Genomic DNA, 13,808 nt, shown 5'->3' on the forward strand with positions numbered 1-13,808 from the left:
TACGTCATCGGTGAGGCCGGACGATTAAGGCATCTAGCATTAGCACTATTTGTGATGGAAACGAAAGTTCAAAATCGATTAAGTTGCTTTGAAGGTTCAGAATCGCTGCTCGGATGACGCCTTGGGAATCTCAGCATTATCTTGGCTCTGATTGACTTGAGGGTTATTTTATTGTCAGCTTTAATGAACCAGCATCTTCTTTTGAAGCGCTCTTTTATCTAAATAAGAAATAAATGATGAGTTAAAGGAACACCCTTCTAAAACCAATTTTCTCGCCGAATCAAAGACAGGATAAAGATCATAAAGACTCTAATTTATCTGTACCTCACTATTTCTCAAGCAGTGAAAGAAGAAAATCGAGAATCCCTTTAAAAAGAGGAGAGACAAGTGAATTAAGTAATGAATAAACAAATGTATTCCTAAAAATTGTATTTAAGTTTTTTTGGCCAGAGTAGCCACCAAGCGTTTCGTACTTGTTCACATATCAGTAATGTAGGATTGCCTCACTTGAGGCTTATTTTTTAGAATACAGTTCTATCACATGAAATAGACTCATAGTGACTCTAATTTCATAGTCAAGCAGAGCTAAGGCTACGAAGATATTAAATGCAAGCGCCGAAGGACGTCCTCGCCTTGAGTAGGCTTTCATTCAGAGTTAAAAGGTGAGTCTGCTGTCTAAATATGAGTCTGGGTCACCGTTAGATTTTGAGACCTTTTTTCATTATTCCCGACACTCATCATGTTAGAAGTACACTCTAACCTCGTCGTTAGAGTCGAACCTCTGCTTGGGTAAACTTAAGCTCTAAAGCAATTTACCTGAGCAGAGTTTAGGATTACAAAAATGTAGGAGAAGGCGACGTGTAATGGCAAAAGGAAACCAATCAACCACGTGAAACCCAACAATGGAGCTAACACCACGGATGCGTGGACGCCAAGCCTGAGAGAAACCAAATGAATGCTCATTCTGAAAGCTGAGGCTTTCTTCTGAATTCTTATATCTATGCCCGCCCGCAAGAATTAAAGAAGACAAATATATTCGCTTAAATAAAAGGGAGTGAATGATCAGTAACGAATCACAATTAATTTTACCAAGGTATCACCCTGGTGTGTAAACCAAATACAAGGTGTGCTACGTGTTTATTTTCCTTAGCTCTCAATCAAGGTGAATAAATCTCAGGACAGTTTGTGATTACAAAAAGCTATTAGACGTGTTTATTTGAAATTCAGGCTCACCACGAAATTAATTGAAGACTGTATAAAATGCATTTAAAGGAGAAACAGCACTGATAATCATACCTGATCTGCTCAGCTTGGTTGTCTTTCACCTGTTGGATTGTTGTCATTTCCTTGATAACTCGCACAAGGATGCTATGTTGATCTGTAGAATATAAAGTAGAGAAATTCAGATTCATGCAGGTTTCGTTCAACGTTGTCGAAAGAAGATTTTCAAAGACTCATAAAGAGGAGAATATAATTAACCTTGGGCTAGGTATTTGAGATTAGTGGAGTCATATTCGTGGTAGAAATTTAATCGGTGGCCACTTACAATCACCGTCAGTCCAACAAAGGAAATACATATCCAGATGATATTGTTAGTGGCGGACATCCAGCAACTTAGATTAGAGAGACAAAAGGCATCAGGGGTCTAATTTTCGTTTTCCGTTTGGAATAAATATCAGTATGAGTGTTTAAAACCAGATTGTAAAAAAAAAGGTCAATAAAAAAAAAGATGAATCATGCATTATTTCTAAACATGGACAGACAACGAAACAAGTTGAAAGGACTTAGAAAAATAGTGAGGGGAGGGGGGGCGCAGCGGCGTAGGGGAGCTTGGCGAGCTAAGTAGGGTGGAAACTGCCGACATTAAGGTTGGGATAACATTTTTGTTTTCCATGTCAAAATATATGTTCTCCCCCCTCTGTAGGCTTCGATAATGGTCTAAATTATACGAGGAAGGGTTATAGCAACCCCAGGGGAACTATTCCTTTTTTTTTTCTGACTTTCACTATCCCCACCGAAGTTTCTTACTTACAGACTCTTGAAATTTTCTGCATGGGATATGAAGTAAGTAAATATTGAAACTAACTTTTTATCGCGGACAAAAGTTTCCAATCCATCTTTCCCTGCAGCAATACCTAGAGATACCGCAACTATAATTGCAAGAACTCCTGAAACGAAAGGCAGAGTGAAAAAGGCATTATAAATATGGCCTAAAAGCAAGAATGATTTATGGTTATTGCATCTGCTTAAGCCAATGACTGTACAAGTGAAAGTTTTCAATTAACCCACGCCAATTTGAATTTCCAATCGAAGGGTAATGTTGTTCACTCTTGAAACCCTTGGTTTGCGGGTGTGACGCTTTTACAACAGTGCGAATTACAAAAACAACTGAGTGTTTTGAGCCAATTTAATCCACACTAGTGACACTGAAAACTAGGTGTAACCAGCACCGAAAATATTGTACGCCTTCCTTGGTTGATGAACAAGATGATTCAGTGGTCTCCCAAAGGCGCACCTCGTGAATATTTAATTAAAAACATATACTTTTTTTTAGGGCTGTTGATATTTATAGCTTTCCCGATATCTTTTGCACTCTTTAACCTTTACTTCCGCTTTAAAGCCTATTTTCTCATTTTTCGGCCAATCAAAACATGATATTATATTGATTACATACTTTATTAACAAACACATGTTTGACTAGTGGTGTTCCTTACCCCAGCAGCAGCCATGATAACGACGGATATCATCAGTGATGTTGTACAGCTTCACAACAAATAAGTAGATATAAATGCCTTCGACCAGCATCCGGCAAAAAGCGACCATCACGAAATACTGCTCGAGAGCTGCCACAGAAACACAAGCACCCTACCAAGAAACGATCCGAAAGGAAAACAAATGAGTTTGTCAGTTATTTAGGAACGAATTGGGCCGAAAATAAGTGGTAAGCATAAACAAGTCACCTTGTTTCCTGTGGCGTCAATTCCAGCAAAAAAGATGATATGTCCAGCCCCAATGCAGGAGGTTAGACTAACCCGTATGTGACACAGAGGTGAAGCTCTGTCTCTAAACAGTACCAAATCAATAATAACAAACAAACAAATAAAGGGATAACCAAAGTTAATTAATAAGACAACATAGTGAAATTGAAAAAGCAGCAACTAAGAAAAATAAGGTAATGAAGAGTAGATAAATGAATTATACTTGCAAGAAATTCACTTGCAGTCTATTATAAGCTCTATCACACCTTGATAAGCTTACAACTCAGGCTCCCAAGATCTGATAACTTTTTTCCCATTATTTGAAATAGAGGTTTTCATCGCGATTCAATGAACTATCATTCTGAATTAAATGTACTTACGTGAGCAGAAGATAGCTGATAATTGTGAGAAAGATTCCAGTGAGAGATAAAGCCATACCTACTCGCGTAAGGAGAGTCAGTGCTTTGTCATGCAGGTCCTAATTGAAAAGTTAATAACTTCCAATTTCATTGAATGAGAAAAAATTCTGGTTATCAGAATTAATATACAAATGCGATAACCTTTAAAACTTTTTGTACCTTTTTTGAAACATATAATTTTTTGAGGAAATAACAATCTCACCTTTTCGTCACCATCTTTGTCAGTAAAATCCATGAGCACAGCAGAGTGGGTAAAGTGATTGCACACGCATTCTGTAAGGGAATGGGATGTCACTCTTGTTTGACAACCTTCGCTTGACCAACTCCCAAAGCTGCGTGGAAACAGAAAATGAATAAAAAAAAATAATAATGAAAATAATAATAATAGGAATGTTAATAGTAAGAATAATACAAATGATAACAATAATAATAATATTAATAATAATAGTAATAATAATAAAAGTAATAAGAGCATGAATGATAATTGATAAGAGATATAAAGCTAAAAGCTAAAAAAAAATTATATATTGAAATTCCCATGTTCTTTCAACCTCTCCCATCAAAATCAGCAGAAATTTCAGTTCACTTGACAGACTGCTCTAAAGCTCTCTCAAATTCGTTAAAGTTCAGAAAAAATACTTTTGTTTATGAAAAAAGGAGAAAGGAAAAAAAAAGTTGAAAGCGATGGACTACTTCTCTTGGCTGATGTATTGCAAATGTCGTGCTTACTTGTCTTCCGAAAACTTTCAGAATACGCATGTTCTCTTCTTTCGGCCAGCCTAAAGGGGTTGTAATTTGCAAAGTATTGTGTTCAATCATCGTAGGGATCCAGTGCCCATCACAGTCCTGTGGTAAAGTATGACTATTACAGAATATGGCAAGTTGATGACCGTTCGCCCTCGTCCTCTTTGTGTTTTTGTTGAGGTGTCGAAATGTAATGATAAGGGTTGCTAACCTGCTAGTCAAGTCTTAGGAAACAAGCATCTTTTAAAAGACCGCGGCTTTTTGCTACTTTGCAGCGAAATCCGCAAGAACATTAAGGAACAACTTGAAAAACGGAAAGGATAAAAAACAAAACGACCCAAAGTAAGCAAGCAAGCAAACAAAACAAACAGACGATAACATCAACAACAACAACAAAAACACAACAAGACTGAAAACATTAACAAAAAATACTAGTTATTACGAGGTGCCTTTATTGGGACATTTTTGTAGAACTTCCCTAAGTGGCCCTTTTAAATTTCAAGAGAATACCAGTTGCAGTCAATGTTTGTGATTCCTTGACAAAACTAAAATTTTGGATTTTGCGATATGCTGTACTTCAGATCATTCATTGACGAGAAAGGCAACTCTTTGGAATTGCTTAAAATTATTATTTCAAAAACAGACGTTTTGATGCCAGCGTAATAAGGTGTAATTAAACAATTTTGGATACAAACTAAGTATTTTCCAGGATGGTGACGAGGAAGATTGAGAATGACGCGTCAAAAAAGTCTGGAGTTATGGATAACATGAGAACGGCTTAGGGATTTTGTGAAAGAATATTGAGGGTCCTTGGGATTCAAAACGATTTGTTTCCCATTTGGCCACTCTTTAAGTGCTCAATGAACGCTTATTAAAGAACGAAACAACAACAACAAATGCAAAAATAGCAAACTAAAAACATTATCAAACAACAAATATATATGAAATACATATATATGAACTGCGGTTACGAAACGTATATGTGCACGATCCTTCGCAGAAAAGCACTATTTAAGCAATAGTGAAAATCAGACCTGAAAAAAATTCAGGCCTGTACGGGATTCGAACCACTGACCTCTGCGATACTAGTGCAGCGCTCTACCAATTGAGCTAACAAGCCAACTGGGAGCAGGCCATCAAATAAATTCGACATAAACCCGTAGATGATAAATCAAACAACAAATATATATGAAATACATATATATGAACTGCGGTTACGAAACGTATATGTGCACGATCCTTCGCAGAAAAGCACTATTTAAGCACATATACGTTTCGTAACCGCAGTTCATATATATGTATTTCATATCTATTTGTTGTTTGATTTATCATCTACGGGTTTATGTCGAATTTATTTCATGGCTTGCTCCCAGTTGGCTTGTTAGCTCAATTGGTAGAGCGCTGCACTAGTATCGCAGAGGTCAGTGGTTCGAATCCCGTACAGGCCTGAATTTTTTTCAGGTCTGATTTTCACTATTGCTTAAATAGTGCTTTTCTGCGAAGGATCATGCACATATACGTAAAAACATTATATAAGAAACAAATCAATCGCTGATGTAGAGGGTGAGACAAACATTAAAATTACAATTATTATCTTGATATATAAACGTTACCTGCAAGGCATTTTCATTATTGACTGAAATGTTTTGATGAAAGTTGATAAAATCCTTTATCTGAAAGATAATAAGTCGTACTGTTAGGTGTTTTAAACGGCTAACAAGTCTGAGAACAGGGTTCTACCATCCAGAAACATTTGAAATTAGAGAATACTCGGTTAATAACTTTCCCATGTGATATCTCACATGAAACAGACAAAGAAAAAAACCAGAACAGACCAATAATCAAGCAAGTAATCATATAAGCAAAAAAAACAAAAAAACAAAAAAAAAAAAAACAAAAAAACAAAACAAAACAAGCAAATAAAAACAGACAAACGTGGAAGCAAAAAAAAAAGCCTGTAAACCTACCAAACTACCTAAGAAGAGTGTAACAGCTATCAACCCGTTTAATAAAGAAAAAAAAAAAGAAAGGAGAAAAAACAAAAACAAAAAACCAAACAAAAAAACACAAACAAAACAAATTTAACGTTTTAATAGAGAAAAAGATCCAAAATACTTGCAGCTACACCATGGTAATGATACTATACCTGGTATACATGTGTATGATATAATTTGGATATATCAACAAATTTGAAATGGTAAATTGGCCACCGTAACGATTACAAAAGCTGACGTTTCGAGCGTTAGCCCTTTCGTCGGATCGAGTAGAGGAATTGTGGGTTGTGTGTGCTTTTAAAGGCAGAAATGAAGCTACGTTATTGGTGGGAACATGGCAATGACCAAGGGCTAACGCTCGAAACGTCAGCTTTTGTAATCGTTACGGTGGCCAATTTACCATTTCAACTTTTTTGATATATCCAAATTATTTCGTTACTCCCACCGACGCAGCCCCAAACAGTTTCTTTCGAAACTATCAGCCTTTATTCATGTGTATGGTAACTACAATTAGATGTAAGTGGCAAAGGATATAAGCCATTCATGTCTTCCTAAAAGAAAAGAGCCGTTTTAAAGAGATATTTCAAGAATTATGAAAAGTGAATTATTGTGTATGTACAAGAGAATAAGATTTCCTCTTGTTATGCATTTGTGCTAACATTTCCTATAAAGCCGTTGGGTGCCAGCTGTCAAGGATCATCATTGCTTTTCAGGTGTCACCGTTTTTTGAATCGCGTGTGGAAATAGCATAAAATCAAATAAAACTTGTTTAGAAAGTAATAGGCAAACAATTTCTCACCAAGGTCCCTTGGTCTGCGGTTGTCGAGCGTCCCGAGGTGAAACCAGGAAACATCCGGGAAAACAAAGATAATTTTTAAAATGGTAAAGTGGTGCAATGCCGATAAGCATTTCTGCAGGGAGAGGGGAATTTCAAATGGCTTGCCTGTACGAGGGTTAAGCCATTGCAGAGAGTTTATCTGAGAAATCGATAAAAAGGAAGAGGAAATGAAAGAAACTAGTCTGTCTCCTCAAAGCTACTTACTTGATATCACACCGATGCGAAACACAAATGCTCTGCAGGGCTCTACACAAAATGTAATATTCCCTGTGCCATTAAATTGATTTGAAGAAAGCTTTCGAAACACTGCCAGGCAGCGTCGGTGTGATGGCCCTTCTCCATAAAAACAGGACTGAAGTTTATTGCACCTCTCAGAGTAGGAACCGTTACGAGCACCGAAGACAAAAGGAATGCATTTTATCTTGTGCCATCTGCGCGTAAGAAGTTCTCTGCAAATAGGCTTTCTTGGCTTCAAGAGTTGAGCAGTCTCGCACTCATCATCTGCAATGAATTTGAAAGGGTAGCAAAGTAATTATAAAGTACAAAGCGCTTCTTAAAGAAATTTAGATTTTCATTTCAAACAACTCGGTGGAATTTTTAATTACACAGATTGCAAGAAGTGCCTACTCGTTTTGATAATTAATTACTCACAATTACAGTCCGCTTCTTAAAAAACTGTTCATAGTGTCAGCAGTACTTACTTTGATAAGCTATTGCCCAACAGCTCTGAATAACTATGATATAAGAAGGGAAAACATAAGAGTTATAATTATGATGATAATAATGATAAGGACAACAGTGATTTTAATAATTACAGTAATGATAACAAAGGTAATAATGATAAAATGACAATAAATATAGAGGTGACAATGAATAAATAAAACCACAGTGGTTTAACGTGGTGTGCACTCTTATGAACAACGAGGCGCAGCGTGCGCTAAAGCTCTATCGATTTCAGATTTTCTTTTTCTTTTCTTTTTTTATTTTTTCCACCGCAATTAATATCAAATAAAGGAAAATATTTCAGTGCATGCCACTTCGCGTAACACTTTGACACAGGCAGCGGCAATTTGGCCAACCAGATTGCGACATTACTAACAATTGTGTTTAAACAATAAATAGATAATCGGCTGATAACGCCTGGATCTAGCAGGTTACTCAGTAAAAGTTGTACTGATTCAGTTTAGTTTAAGTTTAAGTTTAAGTTTAGTTTTAAGTTTAATTCATTCGCCACAGGAATGGCAGGAGAAAGGAACAGAGCTTTCGATCCAATTGACACCTAACCCCTTTTTTACCCACCCATCCCTCCCCGGGGAAGACATCCATCATACAGTAATCTCGTGTGTGGGAAATTAACGTCTCCTAACCCAACCCTGCAGGAGACGGGACCTCCATTTATCGTCCCTATCCAAGAACACTAGAGAGTCTAACCATTTGCAAATGTAATTACAAAGGCAGCACTTTCTTCTCAGTTGATTAAAGACCCTGAGTGTTGGTCCGGCCGGATTTGAACTTACGACCTCCCGCACAGCAGTCCGGCGCTCTACCAATTGAGCTAACCGTGAGGCGGTTAGGCGATTTAGCGGTGGAACGTAATTTTCCTCGCAGAAATCTTATGGTTTCGGTTTGATCTACATGTTATTAGTAAAGTCGTGAATCTTACGTAAGAATTAACCTGACACCTGAATTTATCTCTGTCTAAGACTTCCCTTTCGAGCAGACAAATTAAAATATCTAAAAGTTCCCAATTTCATCTTCTTTTGGACATAATTGTTTAAAAAAAATGTTTTTATTATGTGGAAAATAGCTGATGCGTTGATCGCATAATTTCTTCAAATTTTGATTATTCATGAAAGGCCAAGATGCTCGTCATCTTGGGTACTAATGAAATATAAAACTGCCTAGCCTCGCTTGTTTTAAAAGCAAGTTAACTTATAGTATTATTACAGTTTTTCGTTACTCTTTAGAATAGAATTTTGAGAAAGGAAACTATGATATATGCCCTTTTCATTTTCTTTTTAGCTTTTTGATTTTCTGGTTGAGCGTCTTTAAGCTCAGCTCGAGCATTGATCCTAAACATCTGTTTGATGCAGTTCAAATTAAAGCGAGTGGAAATTTACATCGACCACTTCTAAAAATTTCATCGTATAATTTGTCGAAAACCCTCTTTCGTCGAACAGAACGATGAAGACGGTGTTGCCTCTATACAGTATTGCTACAAAATGGTACCTCCTCACAAGTTGATTGATATACAGCAAACAACGGGGTATAACGACAACACTCATTCTAGAATTTTCACGCTGTAAAGTTATTTTTGATAAGATATACCGTAGCTTTAGTAGCGTATTCCGTTACAATGATGATCATAAGGTACTCATCGCTAAAAATTGTTTAATTCCACGCTTTTATCATCTATTGATTTGTAAGTGTAGTATTGATCCCGAAAGATGAAACTATGTGTGCTCGATGCGCATATGACTGTTATCATATGTTTTAATTCGCATTTTATTCCGCACTATCGATTTTCACCTGCTCCTATATTATTTCAAACGTTGCAACGTGCGCTTGAAATACACTTGATATTAATAAATGATTCATTGACTATCAATGCTTTCCATTTATGTTCGAAAAAGCAATGAGCTAAAAATACGCCACCTATCACGTCCTACTTCCGCAACGTACGTACGTCTCAGTCAAATTTACCATGGTATCTCCAAGATGGCTGCAGATAATAACAGCTCCCAGAGTTCTTCATCTTTCGCCAAAGTTAAAAGTTTTGATAGCTTTCGTATATATTAACCATCAGGAAAATTTTAAAAAAGACAAAACAAAAGAGATTCACGGTTTTTCTCTCAACTATTTGGCAGTCTGGAATTTTTCAGTTAAAGGACAAACTCTTGTTTACATACGTGGCTTTTTCTGGGCAGTTTAACATAGAGGGAAAATGGTTTTTAAAACTTGTAGCAAACAAAGCGGTGTGGAATCAAAAACGTAACTATATATTAAAGAAAAAGGGAAAAATGGTTAAGGATATTGTTGTCATTTTCACTGAGTTTTCATCACAATTGGTTTCACTCTGTAATTTCTAAACAAACGACGTGGAACCTCCTCTTAACAGGATGCAGTTGATTATCAAAATAAGTTGAAAAGATGGATAGATAGACTCTCACAGCAAGTCTGAAACGCATGACCTTCCGAGTATAAGCAGTTTATCGGGCAAAGAGTTTTGTGTTATACTTACGGTTCCGATAATGAAACAGCTACACGGCTCTTTATGTCAATCTTTACTGCGAACAAATTCTCTTTGGGAAATAAGGCACTGTTCATTCATAATTGCGCTAAATGACCCATTTGCTTTCAATGCCTTGTCTGGCATTTCTCCCATTTCTCCGCTGCTTGGTCATTTGTTCAATTATGTCAAGAGGGCACTCTCAGACAGATCCTACCGTTTAGAGTAAAAAAATATTGTATATTTCTGTTGATATTTGGAGCTCCTCGTAGTTTTCATAAAGCTCTACTCGTAGTCCATAAAATACATTACTACACCTGAAATGCCTCGTTCCTATAATCCCTGAGGAATTAAAGGATTCTCAGATACAATGAAATATATGAAGTTCATATATTTTGAACTGCGGTATTAGATACGTATGATGCACGATCTTCGCAGTATATAGCGCTATTTAAGCAATAGCGAAAATCAGACCTGAAAAAAATCAGGCCTGTACGGGATTCGAACCACTGACCTATTCGCTATTGCTTAAATAGCGCTATCTACTGCGAGGATCGTGCATCATACGTAAAGGAATCTCGTTAACCTACCGGCCCCGACAGTTCACCTGGTTCAACATCCACCAGTCATTTAGATTATTTCTTCTGTTGTTTTATTGATATTAATAGCCACTGACCATATATATCGAAAATCCGCCGACAGTTGCAAAATTTTCTAACTCATTTACATATTTTTTTTTCTGATAGAGCTTCTGAGGGTAAACCCCAAGACGCACCCACCCCCAAAGCTCCCAGAATTTGATGTGCTGATGACATTATCAAAGATTAAAAAAACTGCTATTGGCCCTGATGGGTTGCCTTTATGGGTTTGGAGGGACAATTGCACAAGTCTCGCTCCTGTGGAGACTGCCTTGTGGAAAAAGTCTCTCTCTTCTTACTCTTGGCCGACAGCTTGGAAAGAAGCTAACATCAACCCCCTCCCAAAAGTAGACACTCCTGCTCAACATTCGGATTTTCGATGAATTAATGTAACCCCAGCTATAGCACGTTGCTTTGAAAGAACTGTGTACCATCATTACAGTAAAAACGTTTTTGAGGAAAATCTGACGGTCACACAATATGCCTATAGGAAGGGCTGTAGCTGTACTGACGCCTTGATTCAAATACAGCATAATTACTTGAGGGCATTTGATGATAAGGATTGTAATTATGTTAGGCTTTTCGCAATGGACTTATGGACTTTTCGAAGGCCTTTGATAATGTAAAACACTCGTTAGTTGGGGAAAAGCTAAAGGCTCTTCATCTCAATCCTTATCTCGTCAACTGGCACTTAAGTTTTCTAATGGATTGCGAACAAAGACTAATATTTCAGGGTTTTATCTACAAATGGCATAATGTGAACAAAGGAACAATCCAGGGTAGTGTCAGTGGGCCTCATCTTTTCAATTTGTTTATCAACGATTTAGCCATTAGGGATAGCGACCTTACCAGCATAGTTTAATATACTGACGACAATACCTGACTACTCAAAGTATGTAAAAATTAAATAGATCTCTCTCAAGAGGTTTTCAATCAGTTTTTAAGTCATACGCAAGATAATGCCATTGCATGTAGTCCCAAAAAATGTAATGAACTAATACTTTGTAAGAAGGTTGCTCGTTATATAGACCATGTGAACGATATAACGCAAGTTTCTTATGTAAAAGTGTTAGGGGTTACTTTACAGAGTAATCACAGGTTTAATGACTATATTAAGGGTAAGATACAGGAGGCCAATAAGTGTCTTTATGTTATAAGGTGTTTTATTACAACTGAAGGTGTTTGTGCAAAGAGGGATATCAACAACCAGATGTAGATTACGTTTTTAGATCAATGGTTTTTCCTAAACTAACGTATGGTTTAGCCATATACGCCTCCTCGCTGCCTGAATTAACAACGGTCCAGAATTTTCTACAGCGCTGCTTTAAACGCAAATATATTTCGTACAAAACTAAGATAATTATATAGTGTATTGGAAGAGGTTGATCGCTCATTATTCAAGAAGATCTCCAGTAAGCCCGGTCACCCTCTGTACCTTTCTCTCTCTAAAATGAAAGAAAGCTCAGTGCGCCTCCGAGTTCCTAGTAGTCAGCTCCCTAGGGTTAGTATGCCCAGCGTTTTAAAAGTATTTCTTTTTTAATAGGTTCTTTTTTAAATATCGAGTAGCTATCTAATGTAATGTCTTATATTATGTAATATTGATAGCCTTGTAAATATGTTTATGTAAATTTTCTTGTTTTGGTATGTATTTTTGCTTTAAACAATAAAGGCCAATTTAGTTATGAACGACCCTCTTAATGCACCCTTTTGGAAAATTATATAAAAAAATGTTCTATCGCGCTTTTTTTCTCCGTAAAACCGTAAAGCTCAAAACACGCATAAATGGTCGATGTCCAAAAAGCAATGAAAAATTATGCAACTTCGGCAGCTTTGTACGCCACAACGCGACGCAATCCCGCTTTTAAATTTTGTGAGCAAGCAGATGGTCCTATTATCTCTTGTAAAAAATAAGTTTCTTGTTATAGTGTTGAGTATACACAAATTAACAAATTAGTTACGAGGATTTTATGAGAGCGAACAGGCTTTAGTAACAAACATAACTTTATAGCACAAAACTCGCAAGCATTCCTCTGAGCACTACGTTAACAGGCCTTACATAGAGTCACAAATTCAGGATAATTGTCACAGGGTATGTAATCTACTAATAATAATTAGGAATTCCGAAAACTCCGCTGTTTTTTACATAATTAAAAGATTAAGAAAAGTAGATGAAGACTGGTAGGCAATAACATCATGACCTCGCCGTTTCTTGGGCAAAGCTTAAGAAAAAGTGATAGAAGAAAGAATTATGGATTAAAACTGATTTTGTGATATGCAACATGCAAACACTCCTAAAATTCTGGGAGCAGTACAGGGAACAAATCGAGATCCATAGGAAATCGAATATCAACAAGACTGGCCAGAGAGTTTTGAGTACTGCGTTATGCGATAAAATGAGGGAGTAAAAGTATCTAGCATCTCGTGACTGAAATAAATCGCAAGGGATTTAATAGCCTTTGCTTTAAATCAGTTGGGTAAGTCCATGACTTGAACCATCATAATCCTAAAATTCTTTTTTTTTATCTTAGAGACACAAATCTCGCATAATATATAGTGGAAAACGTCCAATTACTAGGAGCTTGCCTTTTGTTCGTTAAGAGGATCCCGCTTTATGAAAATATTGTAAATCATTTCCTCTCCTTTCTAACAAGAGAGGTAAAAGATATCGAGGGTGACTCTTAAACTTCAGAGGTGTGGTAGATAAAGGTGGGAGGGTGGGTGGGGGGAAGGAAGTAGAAGTGTCCATGTTCGTGTCCAGAGGTAAAAAAGTATATATAACCGAACTGGCATAGCTCAGTCAGGGCGACTGCAATCTTGGTTAGCTCACCATGGTGATCTCCAGTATTCGCAGTAAAGCAAGCGTCAGAAAGTAAATCTTCCGCCATTGGAGTGAACTGAACTTATAGACTTTTCTGATATTCTTTCCATGGGTCGAGTGGAAGATAACATAAGTCACAGCCGTCGAGTT

At 36.9% G+C, this 13,808-nt stretch overlaps 1 protein-coding gene across 2 annotated transcripts; it reads right to left on the reverse strand.

Annotated features, from left to right (window-relative positions):
• Positions 1-816: 816 nt before the first annotated feature.
• LOC148736782 (putative adhesion G protein-coupled receptor E4P) lies at positions 817-6,340 on the reverse strand. 2 transcript variants are annotated; one of them, XM_088751006.1, is made up of 10 exons: positions 5,755-6,340; positions 4,127-4,176; positions 3,600-3,729; positions 3,359-3,456; positions 2,961-3,063; positions 2,715-2,865; positions 2,087-2,168; positions 1,547-1,613; positions 1,297-1,378; positions 817-937 (listed from the first exon to the last, which is right to left on the reverse strand). In XM_088751006.1, the coding sequence occupies exons 3-9, from the start codon at positions 3,630-3,632 to the stop codon at positions 1,340-1,342; spliced, it is 573 nt and encodes a 190-aa protein (XP_088607132.1). In that variant the 5' UTR covers positions 3,633-3,729; positions 4,127-4,176; positions 5,755-6,340; the 3' UTR covers positions 817-937; positions 1,297-1,339. The 2 variants fall into 2 exon arrangements, with proteins under 2 accessions (XP_088607132.1, XP_088607133.1); XM_088751007.1 differs by lacking the exon at positions 5,755-6,340 and having other exon boundaries at positions 4,127-4,422.
• Positions 6,341-13,808: the final 7,468 nt, after the last annotated feature.

Source organism: Stylophora pistillata, chromosome 2 (assembly GCF_964205215.1).
Source record: "Stylophora pistillata chromosome 2, jaStyPist1.2, whole genome shotgun sequence".
Taxonomy (NCBI): Eukaryota; Metazoa; Cnidaria; class Anthozoa; order Scleractinia; family Pocilloporidae; genus Stylophora; species Stylophora pistillata.